The 18440-nt window shown below is 38.0% G+C and overlaps 1 protein-coding gene across 5 annotated transcripts in view; it reads right to left on the bottom strand.

The window, feature by feature from the left end:
* Positions 1 to 18440, bottom strand: part of SIK2 (salt inducible kinase 2) — a 130940-nt gene that overhangs the window by 100041 nt on the left and 12459 nt on the right. For all 5 annotated transcript variants that reach the window (XR_006272097.1, XM_043482591.1, XM_043482594.1 and 2 more), the window contains exons 2-3: positions 16969 to 17085; positions 14178 to 14241 (exon numbers count right to left, since the gene is read on the bottom strand). Coding sequence is in view for 4 of the 5 variants with exons in the window: in XM_043482591.1 (XP_043338526.1) it covers positions 14178 to 14241; positions 16969 to 17085 (181 nt within the window). In the remaining variant the exon portion in view is untranslated. The remainder of the gene's footprint in view (positions 1 to 14177; positions 14242 to 16968; positions 17086 to 18440) is intronic.

The following is an 18440-nucleotide window of genomic DNA, read 5'->3' as shown; positions in this document are numbered from 1 at the left end:
ACTAGCCCCTCATTTCTGGACGACGCCGAGGTTCGGAAACGTTACATGGCTTGCTCCATGATGTTTATATTACAAGTTAGACCTAGGATTAGCACACAGACCTCACTTGGGATTTTTCTTTTAATGTCTGACCAAATTTTAAAAAGGTGACAGGAGACAAACAGCAACTTTTTGAATTATGAATCATGCTGACTCTTTCATGCAGTTAGTAGTTCCTAAAAGTTAACTAGAAAAATTTACAAGTAATCCAATGAGATAAGGTAACTATGTTACATGAATCAAATAAAAATCCAAAAGAAAATATCCTAAGTTTTATTTCCAAGGACAGGCTAACTTTATGTGTCTTAACTTAATATTTGCATATCCCTTCTAAACTGTACCTTGGTTTAATATCTTTCTACACTGATATCTATCATCCTCAGGCACATGAAAGCAACATTTGCCTTTACATCAGCATACTAGATTATGTCCAGTTAATTAAGCTCATAAAACACATGACAAGCTGAGATTGGAAAGGCAGACAGGGGGCTAAATCATTATATCAATTCTATATGAACTCTTGATTTTATACACTGAAGGCAATGGGGAAGAACAGAACTATTTTAAGCAGAAAACGGACAAGGATCATATCTGCATTTTAGAAAGATCATTCTGACAGCAACATGGAAGATGGATTAGAAGAGGGACAAATTTGGAGGTGAAGAGACTTTAGGCTGCTCAAGTTATTAAAGTGAGAAATGATGAAGGTCAAAAGTAAAGCCCTGATGGAAGACACTGGAGAGGTAAGGACACATTTAAGCACGACTGCACCTGGGACCCTAGTTAATAATTTTAAAACCCAAAGAATGAAAACGTAAATTTTGGCATTATAAAGTAAGGAAAACCTTAAAATTTATTTAAACTTATAATAAAAGGCAAATAAACAATTTTTCAAACTACCTTTATGCTGTTAAGATAACCAAAGGCTGCCAAAATTGTCACTTAGGGTGCCTGAGTAACCACGTGTCTAAAGGCTAAAACAAAGCCCCTTTTCAGTCACCACAGCCAGCTCTAATACACTTCCACTGAAAGGGAAAGACAGGAAATGAATCAATAAAGCTCAGGCATATGCTTGGCCGAGAAAGATACAGAATATCAAGGAGCAGAAATCTGAAAACAAAGGCCCTGAATAATTTAATTACCAGGCTGTAATCTGCTGACTGCTGGTCTAACTGTTTGAACAGTGCCCAAAGTGCCCAACAAGGTGACCACCCTAAGATTTTGCACCTTTTTCTGCGGGTGAACAAATGGACAAACATAAGAAATAGTTCTGAAGAATGCAGGAATCCTGAATAACTTTCATTAATCACACACATAATTCCAAAGGAAAATTTCAGAGTCAAAACCTTATATTTGTAAATAACTCTAGGTTCTTTTCAGCAAATTCATTTGCCATTACATACTTCACCCTGCTAGATTAAGAAAATAATATCCTTCAGAGGTGCGCACTAACTGCTATATAAGAATTGAAAAACAAAAATTACTCAGATTAAATTTTTTAGCTCTTGTCATTTTACTCCCAAATGGGTTATTTTAGGGACGTGGGAGTGTGGGGTGGTAACTACCAGTAAGTACTCAAAAGCTGCTCAGTACACTAGAGGAAGCCAATTTTCTCCCTTGATTCAGTTAGCATTTCCTCATTCATGTTTATCTCTTGAAGAGCAGTCCAACAGCAAACTTCTTTCAGAATCTGAACAAAGAAGTACCTTCAGACTACTTCACCTGGCAGCGTTCTCTTGTTGGCTGCACTGAGTAAATAAGGTGTGTAAGGTCACAGCAGACTATTACACCATTCATCCGACAGGTGTTTATAGAAAGCTGGGTATTGTGCTAAGTCCTCAGCAGGAGCTTACAATCTAGCAGAGATAAGAAGATACACAAGAAGCCCTTGAATAACAATGAAAGGCAGTATGTAGACAAATTTTAAAGTGAGTTATACAGGAAAGAGAATGAAATGCTTTCAAAAGAGGAAATCAGTGATAGACTTTACTGAGGAGATGGAATTTCAACCAGGCCTTTAAAAAAGACAAGACTTGAATATGTAGAGTGAAAAGAATGCTCCTGGGCTCCAGATCAACGAGAACACAGATCTGGAATCAGAAATTCACACATTCTATTTTGAGATTCAAAATGAAGATTAGCCTAGTTATGGGTTTTGTGGTCATGAGATTAGATTTGGTCATTAGATTTAGTAAGATGTCCACCAGCCAGTTTCCAAAGTACTGAAGACAAGGGTTCAAATTCTTCCTACTTCCACTAAAGGCAAAGAGGGAACATGGGACCAGAGCAATACAGAAGCTCTATCAAGAAGAACAGTTCCATACACCATTGTGGACAAAACTGTTACAAGCTTTGCCTGTTTCTAGTTTTAATGACCATTTAATTAATTATGAATTATATAATTATATAATCAATATAATTATAAATCAATTATATCCTTCAAGATTCAATTAATTGACATGCTTAAGGGGATGAGGGGGAGGGCTCAGAATCCTTCAGGCAGAAGAAACAGTAATCTGCAATGACACTGTGACAGAAGCAGCTTGTTAAGTTCAAAAAACTTTAAGAAGGCAGATAACCAGTTAGTACAGTGGGGTCATTCACAGCCCAGGCTCTGAAGTTAGACTATGGCTTTAAGCCTTGGTTATATTGATTATTTGCTTGTGTGCTGTGTGACTTGGGCAAACTGTGTAACCTGCTTCTCAGTTTCCTCTATTGTAAAATGGAAATATCAGTGGTCCCTATCTTACAAGGTTTTTGACAGGACAAAGTGACACAGTAAATGAACAGCATAATGTCCAACACATGGCAAATGTTCAAGGAATGATGGTCTTTGTTGTAATTATTTTTAAGGCTCAGACACGTAGCGTGTAATCATCTTTACTGGCCTTGTTAAAGTTCCTGGACTTTATTCCAAAAACAATGGAAGCCTCTGAAAAGTTTTATCAGTTCTAATTGGATTTTGTTTTTAAAAAGATGGCTTTTTAGTACCTGCTATTAGAAACCTCAAAGGAAAAATTTATTCTAGAATTTACTACCAAGAAAATGTTTTTCTTCCTTTGAAGAATAGGTATCTTTCTTTTAGATAAAACTCTGCAAATGGCTACATCTTATTCTCATTTGACAGCCAGAAAGCTTAGAGCATAACCTGAAGCTCCTAGGCCCTTTACTGCTTCTGTATATGTGCTCTCTTCCTGCACTTTCCATAGCTGTTTTCTACTCTTATATGTATTCTCTGATTCAGTTCTTTATTCTTGTTTCTATTTTAGAATGATTGTTTTTGTATTATTTTCATTTAAAGCTATTTCAATCATCTGCAGAATAAGGTGCACTCTAATTAACCAAACAAAAACAAAGGGCATAAAGACCACATCCTCATAATGCATGAATCATGCACCGGAGATGCATGCTCAGCATGCCACCAAAATCGCTCGTTTGGCCTAAACCTCGTCAGATGAAGCAAGAAAACCAGATGGCACAGGAAACCTCTCTCTACGCAAAGAAGGAGCGGATGAGGAGAGCACGAAGACCCGAGGCCTTTCCTGAATTAGCAGGGCACAGTTAGGGCAGTCAGCGCCAGAAGCACACGGGAACCTCCAAGTGGCGAGGTGTTAGCAAGCTACGCACAGACACAAGGTTAGAGTTCTTGTTTTCACATATGCATGGTTTTTTCCCAAAAGTACTTCACCCTCGTCTCAACCTTCAGCTGCTCCACTGCGCTGTTTCTCGGCTCACGAGGCTCCTCTGTTGCGTCACTCATCTCGCTCCTGCACTTGGATCTCACGGTTAGCCACCTTAACGCTGATCTCTCTGGCCACGGGAAGGCGTGCGGGCCTCTGTCCTCGTCCCCTCCCAGCATCCAGCCTGGCTCATTCACGGTGTCCACTGTTTCCCCTCCCAGTTTGGAAAGCACTGCTGATTGGGAGTCTACCATGAATGCCCTCCCACAGAGCTAATTATTGATGCTTTTATTCATCCCCTTGCTGTCACATGAACACCACCAGCAGCTCTGAACCCTTCCCCACACCACAGTGTCTAATGGATTGTTCTTTCCCTGATGTCTCACTTGCTACATTACAGAATTAAGTCTATTCTATACAAACGAACTCATCTTCCTTCTGTGTCCCCCAAAGTGCCTTTGTAGCCATGTCCTTGGCCCGAGCTTTAATTCTCACTGAGCGTGCACCTTGCACACCTTCTCAGAGAAGGAGGAATTCCTCTCCTCTAAGCCGACCATTCCCTCTGTGCTCCTGATCCTGCTGTTTCCTGTCTAACCTGGGACTTTGTTTCACCAACTGTTTCTTCCTTCCTATCTATATTCTTTTCTTTCCTAGCTTCTTCAAACACTAAGACCACCGCCGCAAACCGTGACACATGCTGAATTCTATAGGCCCCATTTTCCCTCAGTTTTTTCTTTCTCTCCTTTCTACCTTAAAAAACCTTCAAAATAAGTTTCATAATACCTTTCTCCCTTTTCTCACCATCCGTAAGTCCACAACCTTCTGAAATTTGGCTTTATTTCCCAATTTATTGAAAAGTACTCTCTTCAAAGCATTGATGATCTCTCTTTTCCCTTTTTTGACCAAAAACACTTTACTAAGTTGGCTTTCACCTTCATCCTTTCAAACTTATGCCAAGTAAAAAATAAACATTACACACACATAGATTAGTGTTTTCCAACTTTGCTGTTGTTGTTTAGTTGCTAAGTCATGTCCGACTCTCTTGCGACCCCCTGGACTCTAGCCCCCCAGGTGTCCACAGGATTTTCCAGGTGAGAATACTGGAGTAGGTTGCCATTTCTTTTTCCAACTGATGAGCTTTTAATGACCAAACATATTCCTCTTCATTAAGACTTCTCTCTTGTCTAATAAGGACAGAAACTATCCTCGCTTTGCAAGACACACTTCTACTTCAACAAGTCCATTTTACCAACCTGCCTTCATAATAAAAACTTAATTCTTAGCCATCTTCTCTCTGAGGTCTCATTATTAATTAAAGCTTCACTCATACTTCTTTAGATAATTCTCAAATCTATACCTATGTTATGAAACTCCCTTTTTTCTTGAGAGAAAATGATTTAATGAGGTATAATTTGCATTACAACAAAATGTATATTCTTAGGCAGTGATTTAGATGAGTTCTGATCACGGTATACTCTGCATAACCACTACTCAAAACAAAAATCAACATTTCCACTACTCGAGACAGTTGCCTCTTATCCCTTCCTAGTCAATTTTCCCCTCTCCCCAGAAACAATGAAAAGAGACAACCACTTTTCAACCTCATTAACATTTATTAGGATTGCCTGTTCTAGAACTTCACGTAATGAGGACTGTAACAGTATAAACTCTTTTCTGTCTAGCTTCTTTTGCTCAGCATAACGTAGGATTTGTTTCTGTCATTGCATATATAAGTAGTTCATTCCTTTTCCTTGCCGTGTCATCATCCCCTGTACTCCTATACATAATTTGTTTTGGATACATTTTCTTCTAGATGGACATTTGGGACCCTGTTTGTAAAAAAAGGTTGCTATGAATACTCTTGTACAACTCATTTTATGAACATTTGTTTTCATTTTTCTAGAGTAAATACCTAGGAATGGAATTGCTCAGTAACAAAGTAGATATATGCTTAACTTTCTAAAAAACTGAAAAATAGTTCTTCTGATTTGCAATATATCACATTACATTCTCATCAGCAATATATGAGAATATTAGCTGCTTCATATTCTCACTAGTGGCTGACTTTATTTTTTTGGGCTCCAAAATCACTGCAGATGGTGACTACAGCCATGAAATTAAAAGACGCTTACTCCTTGGAAGGAAAGTTATGACCAACCTAGACAGCATATTAAAAAGCAGAGACATTACTTTGCCAACAAAGGTCCGTCTAGTCAAGGCTATTGTTTTTCCACTAGTCATATATGGATGTGAGAGTTGGACTATACAAAAAGCTGAGTACCAAAGAATTGATGCTTTTGAACTGTGGTGTTGGAGAAGACTCTTGAGAGTCCCTTGGACTGCAAGGAGATCAGTCCTGGGTGTACATTGGAAGGACTGATGTTGAAGTTGAAACTTCAATGCTTTGGCTACCTGATGCAAAGAGCTGACTCATTTGAAATTTCCTGATGCTGGGAAAGAATGAGGGCAGGAGGAGAAGGGGACGACAGAGAATGAGATGGTTGGATGGCATCACTGACTCAATGGACATGAGTTTGGGTAAACTCCAGGAGTTGGTGATGACAGGGAGGCCTGGCGTGCTGCAGTTCATGGGGTCGTAAAGAGGCAGACATGACTGAGTGACTGAACTGAACTGAACTGATTCTCACTAACATTTAGTATAATCTTTAAACTGTAAAATATTCTAGTTGATATGTAATGTTATCTCACTGTGACTTTTAATTTGCATTTCTCTGGTGACTAATTATGTTGAGAAATTTTTCATGTGCTTATTGGCCATTAATATATCTTCTTTCTTTGTGAAGTGCTTGGTTCTAGTCTTTTGCGCATTGTTAAATTGGGTTGTTTGTCTTTTTTCTGTTGAATTCAAGTTCTCTTTTGAATGTCATTTGCTTCTATATCTTCAACTGCCAACAGCTCACATCAAACTAGATGTCCTGATGTTATCTCTGACAGAACATTTAAAATCTAATTTGTAATTTTCTAGTTGGGAACCAGGTCTCTCTATCGCTGTCATCCACATCACAAATATTCTTCAATTACATCTGCTTTAAATTATAACTCTCTCTGTTTTCCTCTCTTGTGAACTGACAGATTATAATTATTAATGTACAGGCTCAGGAACTGCATGGTTCAAATTCAGACTTTCCCACATATTTGCTGTGTGATTTTGGAAAAATTACTGAATCTTTCAGTGCCTATCTCATTACACAAGGTTTTTGTGAGGCTTAAATAAATAAATCATATAAAGGACTTTAAATAGCACCCAATGAAAAGGAGTACTCAATAAACGCTGTTATTTAGGAAATATCTCTTGCCTAAAATCTTTTCTCAAGAATCTGACAGTTCAGTTCAGCTCCATTGCTCAGTCGTGTCCAACTCTTTGCGACCCCATGGACGCAGCATGCCAGGCTTCCCTGTCCATCACCATCTCCCAGAGCTTACTCAAACTCATGTCCATTGAGTTGGAGATGCCAACCAACCACCTCATCCTCTGTCATCCCGTTCTCCTCCTGCCTTCAATCTTTCCCAGCATCAGGGTCTTTTCAAATGAGTCAGCTCTTTGCATCAGGTGGCCAAAGTATTGGAGTTTCAGCTTCAGCATCAGTCCTTCCAATGAATCTTCAGAACTGATTTTCTTTAGGATTGACTGGTTGGATCTCCTTGCTGTCCAAGGGACTCTAAAGAGTCTTCTCCAACACCACAGTTCAAAAGCATCAATTCTTCAGCACTCAGCTTTCTTTATAGTCCAAGTCTCACATCCATGCATAACTACTGGAAAAACCACAGCCTTGACTAGACGGACCTTTGTTGGCAGAGTAATGTCTCTGCTTTTTAATATGCTGTCTAGGTTTGTCATAACTTTTCTTACAAGGAGCAAGCATCTTTTAATTTCATGGCTGCAATCACCATCTGCAGTGATTTTGGAGCCCCCAAAAATAGTCTGTCACTGTTTCCACTGTTTCCCCATCTATTTGCCATGAAGAGATGGGACCAGATGCCATGATCTTAGTTTTCTGAATGTTGAGCTTTAAGCCAACTTTTTCACTCTCCTGTTTCACTTTCATCAAGAGGCTTCTTCGCTTTCTGCCCATAATGGTGGTGTCATCTGCATTTCTGATACTATTGATATTTCTCCTAGCAATCTTGATTCCAGCTTGTGCTTCATCCAGCCTGGCATTTCACATGATGTATTCTGCATATAAGTTCTGCATATAAGAATCTGACAACTAACATCTTAATGTAGGCATTCGGCCTCTTAACTCTAGACAATAAAAAAATCTCCTAAATGGCTTCTTTCCTCCTCTGCTTCACACTACATACCCTGTTGGATTTATCTTCCTAAGCAAGTCCTCACACAGATAATTACCTTTTAGTTCACAGATGCCCACTATAACAAATCATCCTAACCCTTTATCAAAACACTCAGGGTCTTTCACAACTGACCCTCTAACATATGCTTCTTACTTATAGGAGTAGGTAAAGAATTCAAGACGTATTCAAAAAACTGTGCCTTAAACAGAAAAAGCCAGAAGCTGCAATATAACCATATTACTTAAGAAAATGAAGCAAATCTGAATTAATCAGCTGAAAGAAGTGCAAGTGGCAGCCCCAGTGACAGGGAAATAGGGGTGAGGAAGAGGATGGGAAACTGGCATTTTCTGGTAACAAATATGGCAGAATTATTTAACTTCTTACCCAAGTACTGTTTAACTTTTGTAAAAATGAAAGCTTGTAAGATAGAAAGATACAGAGTGGAAAGAGAGACATGGAAGAAGGGAGGGAGGGAGGGAAGAAGGAAGCAGGACTGATTATTAACTGAGGCAACTGGTTATCCATAACTGAGGATCATCTGTGGACCTACGTACGGAGTAACTGGGCACATTCGTTTACTTAGTGGAGCTACTCTATTTGCAGACTGAAGTCTGAATTTTATCCAATAAGTAATAAGAAGGTAAGTAAAGGTTAATGAACACAGTAGTAATATAATAAAAATAATAGTTGGGGAAGATTAAATAGGAAATATATGTACTCGACTAGAAAAGAAATAGAGGGTGGTAAAATATGAGGTCTTCATAATTGAGATGAGGTGATGAAAGCCTAGATAGGGGGTGATGACTGTGGAAAACAGGATTTAGTTTTCAAGTTGTTTTCCAAGAACACAAAGTATGACTTGCTGGTAACCTAAACTAAGGTAATAGGGAAAAAAAAAGGTGTGTTTTGGGGGGAATACACAGGGACTTCCCTGGTGGTCCAGTGGTTAGAATTCACTTTCCAATGCAAAGGAGTTGGTTCAATTTCTGGTCATGCAACTAAGATCCCACATACCGCAGGACAACTAAGCCCGTGTACCACAACTAGGGAAAGCCCATGGGCCCCAAAGAAGATCCACCAACAGCCAAAAAAAAAAAAAAAGAAAAACAAACAAACCCACAATACCCTCCAGCACAGAGGAGGCACTAAAGGTGTATTTGTAAACAGTAAACTCAACATAATAAACATGAACAATAGATCTTAACATACAGTTCTTAATACACAGTTGAACATTACATTTGTGTCATCTAAAACAGACTGAAAAGATTTTCAGCTCAGAATCTACTTGGAATGTTATATATATATTTTTACTACTTGATTAATATTCTATGGACTGCATCTTGTCACTTCTATTTTACTGCCCTCGTGGGCACCACATCAGAAACTGGCTTTGCTTGCAACTACTTAAATCTACAGCTTACTGTGTCTTGTCTTCCTTATTTACTCTGGCCATTTTACATTCAAAATAAAACTTTATACATTAAAAATCTCAAAATTATGCTTCAATTTATATAAAACAATGTGACCCAACTTTAATCATCAAAGGTCTTAGCAAGAAGGAGTAACTGAGAATTTTCCATTTTCATAAAAATGACATCTAACACATAGCAGCCATTTCTCTCTAGTTTATTGATTAAACTGAAGCCTGAAGCTTGAAAAAAATATTCCAATGAATAAAGACTTCAAAGTCCTTCCCTTGACCCAGTGCCCTTCTCAACTACCTTCCCCCTCCCTTTTTTCCTCTCTTTGTGAGGTAGAAATCCTTTTAAGAGCTGTGTATTTGGCTCTCTCCGGGTTTCTTCTCTCATTTGCTCTTCAACATAGCTTTGGCCAATTCACTCCACCAAAACTGCTCTTACCAAGGGCCAGATACAATGGTTAAACGTCGCTCCTCATCTTTCTTGTCTACCAGCAGCATCTGATACAGATGCTCACCCTGTCCTTCTGAAAACACTTTCTTCATGTGTTGGTTTCCAGGACACTGCATTCTCTAGGTTTTCTTTTCTTCTTCTTCGCTGGCTCTTCCTATTTTTCCAAATTTTTAATGTATGACTGCCTCGGGGATGAGACGTTGGTCTCTTTCCTAATCATATTCAATACCTGGGTGGTTTTCATCTGTTAAGAAATCCCACTGATTCTACTCACCCAAAACATACCATTGGCACACTCAGCACCGTGTGCCCCTCTACCCTGGTCTGAGCCAGCACTGTCTCTCCTACCCGGGCTCCCATTTCCATCCTTGCTCACTACTATCTATTGCTCACGACTATATTCATTGCAGCCAGTGATGCTTTAAAAACATTAACTTAGGGACTTCCATGGTGGTCCCGTGGCTAAGACTATGTGCTTCCAATGAGGGGGCATGGGTTTGATACCTGGTTGGGGAATTAGATCCCACAAGCTCTTGTTGTTGTTGTTCAGTTGCTCAATCATATCTGACTCTTTGAGACCCCCTGGACTGCAGCACGCCAGACTTCCCTGTCCTTCACCATCTCCCAGAGCTTGCTCAAACTCATGTCCATTGAGTTGGTGATGCCATCCAACCATCTCATCCTCTGTCGTCCCCTTCTCCTCCTGCCCCCAATCTTTCCCAGCATCAGGTCTTTTCAAATGAGTCAGCTCTTTGCATCAGGTGGCCAAAGTATTGGAGCTTCAGCTTCAGCATCAGTCCTTCCAATGTATATTCAGGACTGATCTCCTTCAGGATTGACTGGTTTGCTCTCCTTGCAGTCCAAGGAACTCTCAAGAGTCTTCTCCAACACCACAGTTCAAAAGCATCAATTCTTCGGTACTCAGCTTTTTGTATAGTCCAACTCTCACATCCATACATGACTACTGGAAAAACCATAGCTTTGACTATACAGATCTTTGTTGGCCCACAAGCTCTGGGATGCAACAACAACAAAAAAATGTGTGTGTGTGCATATATATATATATGTATATGTATATATAAATTAGGTGCAATCACTCCCTTGCTCAAATACCTCTCTAATGGTTCTCTAACTGTACTGAAGGTAAGAATCACAGTTCTTCTATGGTCTGCAAAGCCCCCAGATCTGCCCCACTGCTGCCTCACTTCTACCTTTCTTGTCTGACCTTCCCACTGGCCCTGCTTGCTGGCTCTTCCCTCTTGCTTGCTGCTTTCCGGTTGCACCGGCCTCCCTGCTGCTCCTTGAACATGCCAAACACACTGCTGCCTCAGTCCCTTTGCATTTACCCTTTCCTCTGCTGGGATCACTCTCATGTCCCTACATCTACACGACTCTGCTTTCAAGTCTTGGCTCAAACGTCAGCAAGGCCTTTCCTGACCACTCTATCTCACACTGAAACAACTCTCCCACTCCACATGCCCCCTTCCTTTCTTTCTTATTTTTATAGCATGTACTACCACAGTATACTATATACAATTTACTTATTTTGCATATTGTCTCTCTCCCCACAATAAAACATAAGGTTCCTGAGATAAGGAATTTTTGTCTGTTTTCGTTATTGGGGAATTCTTCCCACACAGAAGAGCCTGCAGTATACAGTCAGTTTTCAATAAAGATTTCTTGAAAGACAATTAACATGGGGTAGCCAGCATTGTAAACTAGACTATTTTGGCTTCAAGCCCACACAATTCAGTTAAAACATCAGTTAAGAAGCTTCTAGTTGAAACAAATAGCTAAAGAATTTAAATAACTTGAAGACATAGAAATAATAATAGCTATCCAAAATGAACTGCAGAGAGAAAGAGGAATTTTCTAAATTAGAATCAGTGAGCAGTGGGAGGACTTCAAACAGCCTAATATATGTGTAATTGGAGTCTCTGAAGAAAAGGCCAGAAGAATAATGGCTGAAAATTTTCTGAATTCATGAAAACTTAACACTCACAAATTTAAGAAGCAACAAACAGTAAACCTAAGAATCATGAAGAAAACCATACAAAGGCACATCATAATCAAACTGTTAAAAACAGTGATAAACAGAAAATCTTAGGAGCAGCCAGGAAAAAAAGGGCACTTTACATACGAGATATAAATGAAAAAGACGACAGCAGATTTCTTATCAGAAATAACGCAGAAAAGACAAGAGTGGAGCAACGTCTCTAAAGCCCTGAAGGAAAAACGTCAACCCAGAATTACATATCCAGTACAAGTGTTGTTTAAAAACAGACAAAATAAGGATTACTTTAGATACACAAAAGCTGAAAGATTTCATCGTCAACAGATCCACTCTATAAGAAATGTTAAATGAAGTCCTTCAGGCAGAAGAAAAACTATGCCAGATAAAAGTATGTATCCAAATAAAGGAATAAAGATGAGAAAACATGCATCCACATTCAGGGATGTGTCAATGGTAACTCCACTAGTAAATGTATGAGTTTTAAAAATACTGAAATCTCTTTAAAACATAATTAACTTTTTAAACAAAAACAATGACACTGCATTTTGTGTTTTATAAAACAGGTATAAATAAAATGTATGACGAGAAAATAGAGGCAAGGAGGTGTTAGACAGAAGTATATTATCAAGGACTTCTCTGGTGATCCAGTGATCTTGCCTTGCAGTGCAGGGGGTATGGGTTCAATCCCTGGTCCAACTAAGATTCCACATGCCATGGGACAACTAGGTTTGTGTGCACAAATGCTGAGCCCACGTCCCCACATGACACAATGGAGATCTCATGTGCCGCAACAAAGACCTGACGCAGCCAAATTAATTAACTAATTAAAAAAGGAGAAGTATATTATTTTAAGGTTCTCACTAGTGGTAAAGAACCTGCCTGCCAATGCAGGAGATGCAAGGGGTGTGGGTTTGACCCCTGGATCGGGAAGATCCCCTGGACGAGGAAATGGCAACCCACTCCAGTATTCTCGCCTGGAAAATCTCATGAACACAGGAGCCTGACAGGCTACAGTCCATGAGGTCGCAAAGAGCTGGACAGGACTGAGTGACTGAGCATAGTAACATATACTATATGTTCAGTGGTGAATATTATTTGAAGTAGTCTGTAAGTTAAAGACTTACACATGAACGTTGACAGCAATTCATGTGTAGTAGCCAAAAACTGAAGCCAACTGAAATGTCCATCCACACACGAATGGATAAGCAATCTGGGGTGTATTTACAAAATTGCATACAACCTACAATAAAATGAAATGATATGCTGATATGTGCAACTAAATGGACAAATCTTAAAATAATTATACTGAGAGAAAGCAGCCAGATGAAGAAAAGGTACAGACTACATTAGTACCTTTAAACTGCAGAAGAAATAATCTATAGTGACAGGAAACACGTCAGTGCCTGCCTAGTGGTGAAGTGGGGCAAGAGAGATTACAAAGCATTACGAAGAAACTTTGGGAAGTGACGGTTATCTTGATGGCGGTGATGGTTTCTTTCACATGTGTGTCTGAAAACTTGTTAAATTGTTCACATTAAGTACACACAATTTATTGTATGTGAAGTCCTCAATAAATCTGTTTCAAAAACAATTTTGGACTTAGGTTAAAAAACAAAATATTTAGACTATTTATGGTGTTCTTATTCCATAAAGTAACAATAAAATAGATGAAAGCTAGAACCAATAAAATAGTTATAATTTTTAAGAGTTAGAATGGATCATACAAACCAATTAATCAAATACTTTTTATTAAGAAATAAAGAAACTGTGAGTCCCAGAGAGGTTTAGTGACTTCCCAGAGACCTACAGCTAAAGTTAACAGTTTACTAAACCGTAAAATCCACAACAGCAGGGACTGTTATTTAGGTCACCACTGATCCCCTACACCTAGTACAATGTCTGAGACATAGTACAAGCTCAATAAATATTTGTTGACCTATCTTTACCCTGTAAAGAAAGTAAAAAGGAAGATAAAAGAATCTCCTTTGCAGTATGACTGAAAATTTCCCTCAACTTTGATTTTCCAATCTCTTTAACACAGATGAGAGAATTAAGCAATAGCTTTAATATCATAAATATAAGAGAACAAATTATACTCCATATTTTTAGCTTACTGTATATTTTATTATAATATAATACTTTAAAATTTCTAATTCACATTAGCAACTTTTAAGCAAGCAGGAGAATTAATAGAAAATACTCTATTCAAAAAGCTTACTGACATTTTTCAAATTAAAAGATTGAAAGAAATGTGCTTACCAAAAATTTCTCCATTTTTGGCATATTCTGTCACAAGGTACAACATGCTTTTGGTCTCCATTACCTATTGATAAGTAATTCCATATTAGTTTGACAGGAAAAGATTGCTATTTACTGCAACATTCTGTGAAATTGTTGTTCTTTAGTCACTAAATCATATCCAATGCTTTGCGACTCCATGAACAGTAGCTCACCAGGCTATTCTGTCCATAGGGTTTTCCAGGCAAGAATAATGGAATGGGTTGCCATTTCCTTATCCAGGGGATCTTCCTGACCCATGGACTGAATCTGTGTCTCCTGCATTGGCAGGTGGATTCTTTACTACTGAGCCACCAGGGAAGCCCTCTATGGAATTACCTAAATTAAAACAACTAATAAGTGTCAAGTTATGAACCATTCAGAAGCTGGTGATGACAATATCCTTCTCCTAATACTTTTGTGAAAACTCTAGATTGTGCATCTTCCAAATGTGGTTCACAGCCAGCAGCGGCAGCACCACCCGGACGCCTGTTAGAAACATAAACTCTCAGACCCCACACCAGACCTACTGACACAGATTTACACTTTCACCACATCTTCAGGTGACTGTCATTCTCATTCAAGTTTGAAAAATACCGATATAGGTAACAGGAGTTTTGGAGAGCACTTTTTAACCTTCTCACTGACTTTTCTAGCTGTGTTACATGGTAGATTCTGATTAAGAAACGAATAATAAAACAGAGCTGTTAATCTGGCCTGTAACCTAGCTAATCTGTCACAGTGTGGTAATCCTCTTACTACACTTTCACATTTTACAAAGTACTGTTATTTTAAAACATTGTTCAAAATCTTCTCCCACAGTTCCACTGCAATACATTTTTATTTAAATTAGTTTTTCTAAATCTAGAAAGGAACATACATACTGGCACATGCTAGTAAATGTAATATTTAACTACTATCTACTGAAAGGCTAAAAACCAATTTTGGTCTAACATTCAGATTTAAGACTGTTCCTAAAACAGGCTAGAAAACTAAGGGCTACCTACAATTTGGGTCTAAACAAGTCAGACAGTAAGTTAATGTAACTGATGACTGGAGTTCAAATAAACACAGAATTCTCCTGTGAATCATGGCAGCTTTTGGTTTGTTTGCTTTGTTTATTAATTGAAGTACAGTTGAAGAATCACTGTAGTTTTAACCTCAGTTTGGGCTATGGTTCATCAGACTTCTAAGGATGTGATTAGCTTATTACAAGCATCCTCTTTGGGGAAAAAAAAAAGCTTAAAAGAAGAAGTACTCTGATATAAATTTGATCTAAGAGGCCCTCTGCAGTTTTAGAAGCTTAGGAATTGTTTTGAGTGGTACATACACCATAGTGTCTCATTCTCAGCTAGCAGAAATGCTCTCCAACAGTCTCCACAGGTTTAAACTCGAAATCTCTCTCAATAAAGCCAAATATGTATATGTATGTATGCATACATATAAATGTATATGTAGATGTACTTATGAATATATACATGCAGAGACACAAACTGTATACTTCTGGCATTTTGTAAATACATACATTATAAAAAAACCACAAGGAGATAAATAAAAAAGATAAACAGAATTGGAAGTTCTAATTTTTTTTTACTATACCCCGAGGGACACTTGTGCTAACCAATCTGAGTGCACAGCGTAGTGTTCTGGACTTCCCAGGTGGTGCTAGTGGTAAAGAACACGCCTGTCAATGCAGGAGTCGTAAGAGACGCAGGTTCGATCCCTGGGTCAGAAAGATGCCCTGGAGGAGGGCACGGCAACCCACTCCAGTATTCTTGCCTGGAGAACCCCACGGACAGGGGAGTCTGGCGGGCTACAGCCCATAGGGTCACAAAGAGTTGGACGTGACTGAAGTGACTTAGCATGCATGCAAGCAAAAGCGTGCTAGCACTAGCTCACCGAAGGAAAAAAAGGCTCTGACTTTTAAACCAATTTCTGCAGTGTAAAAATACTCCTACCATCGCTGACTTTGAGCTATGAGCAGGTTAACTGACTCACAGAACTTCTGAAAATCTGACAATCAGCTCCCACAGCAAGTATAGGCTGAGCACGGCACATCTCTAAGGTCACACACTGCACTTTGGAGAGCGAAGTCACAGACTAGCAAGCACACTATGACATTTTAGCTTAAAAATAGTTTCTAATATAAAAATTCTGAATATTAATGCATAGAAACATAAAAAGTTTTGTATTACATTACCATTCTTAAACATAAATTACTCTTTAGAAATCTGAGGAAAATCTTCCTTTTAAAATACATGGCTTATACTTGAAACTCATGCAGTTTATTTTATGAAAATTATACCTTAGTAAGGTTAATTTTTTTTAAATGAATGATTTGTTTTACCTGATAAAAGAACCTTCCCTCAAATAGAGACTTGACTTTAGGTATTATAATGTATGTCACTAAGTAATAGTCTATTTTAGCCTTTGTAGTTCATATAACATAAACAGCATTATTTTTTAAATAAGCAAAACTACTGTATCCATTAAACCACCCACCACCAAAACCCAGCAGGTTTAAGCAGATTATCATAAACACACAACTACAGACTTTGAAATTAAATAACTTACAGTCTGAGAGACAACTTAAAATTAAGCTGGTAGTTTTTATTTCCTAATTTTTAAATATAGAGAAATGGAAGTATTCATATTAATAAAAGCATATAATTATCTTTTTAGAGACTGAAAAAACTAACATAAAAGAAAAATGATGATGTAAAATAGGGTATTGAATGTGAGAAGCATGGAGAAGTATAAAGTTCAGTCATACCTGATAAAGTTTGATTATGTGAGGGTGGTCTAACAGTTTCATTATTTTTACTTCTCGGTAGATTTTCTCAAGGTTCACTTCATCCAGCTGAGATTTATCTATTATTTTTATCGCCACCTGCATCCCAGACACAAATAAATACAATTAGTATACAATGGTTAACATTTTCCAGTTATAAATTTTTTAAATAAATGACATCTAAGACTCTACCGGTAGGTAGGGCCCCATGACAATGATGATAACTAGCTTAAATTCAATGCTCATTCATGCATTTTACTATGTCTCAAACATCTGCCATGTATAAGGCGCTGTGGCAGATTTTGTTTGGGAGTGTTTTTAATGTGGTATGATGAATAATCCTTTATAGCTTTATTTTAATGTGTTATGAAGAATTACCCTTTAAAGTTTTACTTTAATAAAACATAATTCTCTTTCAGTACAACTGTTAACTCCTTACTCCATTTAAAAACTGAAGAAATAAAATCTCAGCAATTTCAATGAGTTGTCATCTCATTGCAAAGTACCTATAAACAAATCATCAACCAAATAGAAGATAGTTTCTATGATAACTGAAATACAATTTGTCTAAAAAAGGAAATGACAGGTTCCAAAGCATACAGACTTATTTTTCTGGAAAAAAAAAACTAAGTATAAATAATTAAAATCCAACTACTTTAAAAATGCCAATTGGATTAAATTTTATTTTAAAAATCAAGTGCAAAACTTCAAATGTTAGTAATTATATGAAATTTTTACTGAAAGGAATCTGATTTTCAAAAAACATGGCCTCTTCCTGTCATAGCTAGACAGAATAATATGAAGGAGATGCATCTGAAGGTGAATAACTAGGCAGTCATAAAACAACAACTGTGCAATTTTTTTCATGGAACCAAAAATATTTTTTTTTTTTAAATTCAGTAGGCATGTAGTTAGGAAATAAGTCATTCTGATTTAAATAAAACTTTCAGATACTGGGAACGACCCAAACTTAATTATAGTAAGTTCTGAAGAAATTCTGAAATGTACTTCACATTCTACCCAAAGTATTCGTAACATAATTCAGGTTTTATGTTGCTGTTTCAGGATAATTTTTAGTATCAATTCTTGTATTGCTGGCTTCCCAGGTGGCACTAGTGGTAAAGAACCTGCCTGCCAATGCAGGAGACATAAGAGCTGTGGGTTCGATCCCTGGGTCAGGAAGATTCCCTGGAGGAGGGTATGGCAACCCACTCCAGTATTCTTGCCTGGAGAATCCCAAGGACAGAGAAGCTCGGTGGGCTACAGTCCGGAGAATCACACAGAGTTGCACAGGACTGAAGTGACGCGGCACAACACTCATTTTATTGCCATAACATTAATAGTTCAATACTCCTAAAAAGTAACCAAGATAATGGACTCAACTTGTCAATTCACTGATTTGAATTCACTAGGCTGATTCCTTGGTGGCTCAGACAGAAAAGCGTCTGCCCACG

This window comes from Cervus canadensis, chromosome 11 (assembly GCF_019320065.1).
Source record: "Cervus canadensis isolate Bull #8, Minnesota chromosome 11, ASM1932006v1, whole genome shotgun sequence".
NCBI lineage: Eukaryota > Metazoa > Chordata > Mammalia > Artiodactyla > Cervidae > Cervus > Cervus canadensis.
This window is presented reverse-complemented; position numbering and strand designations above follow the sequence as displayed.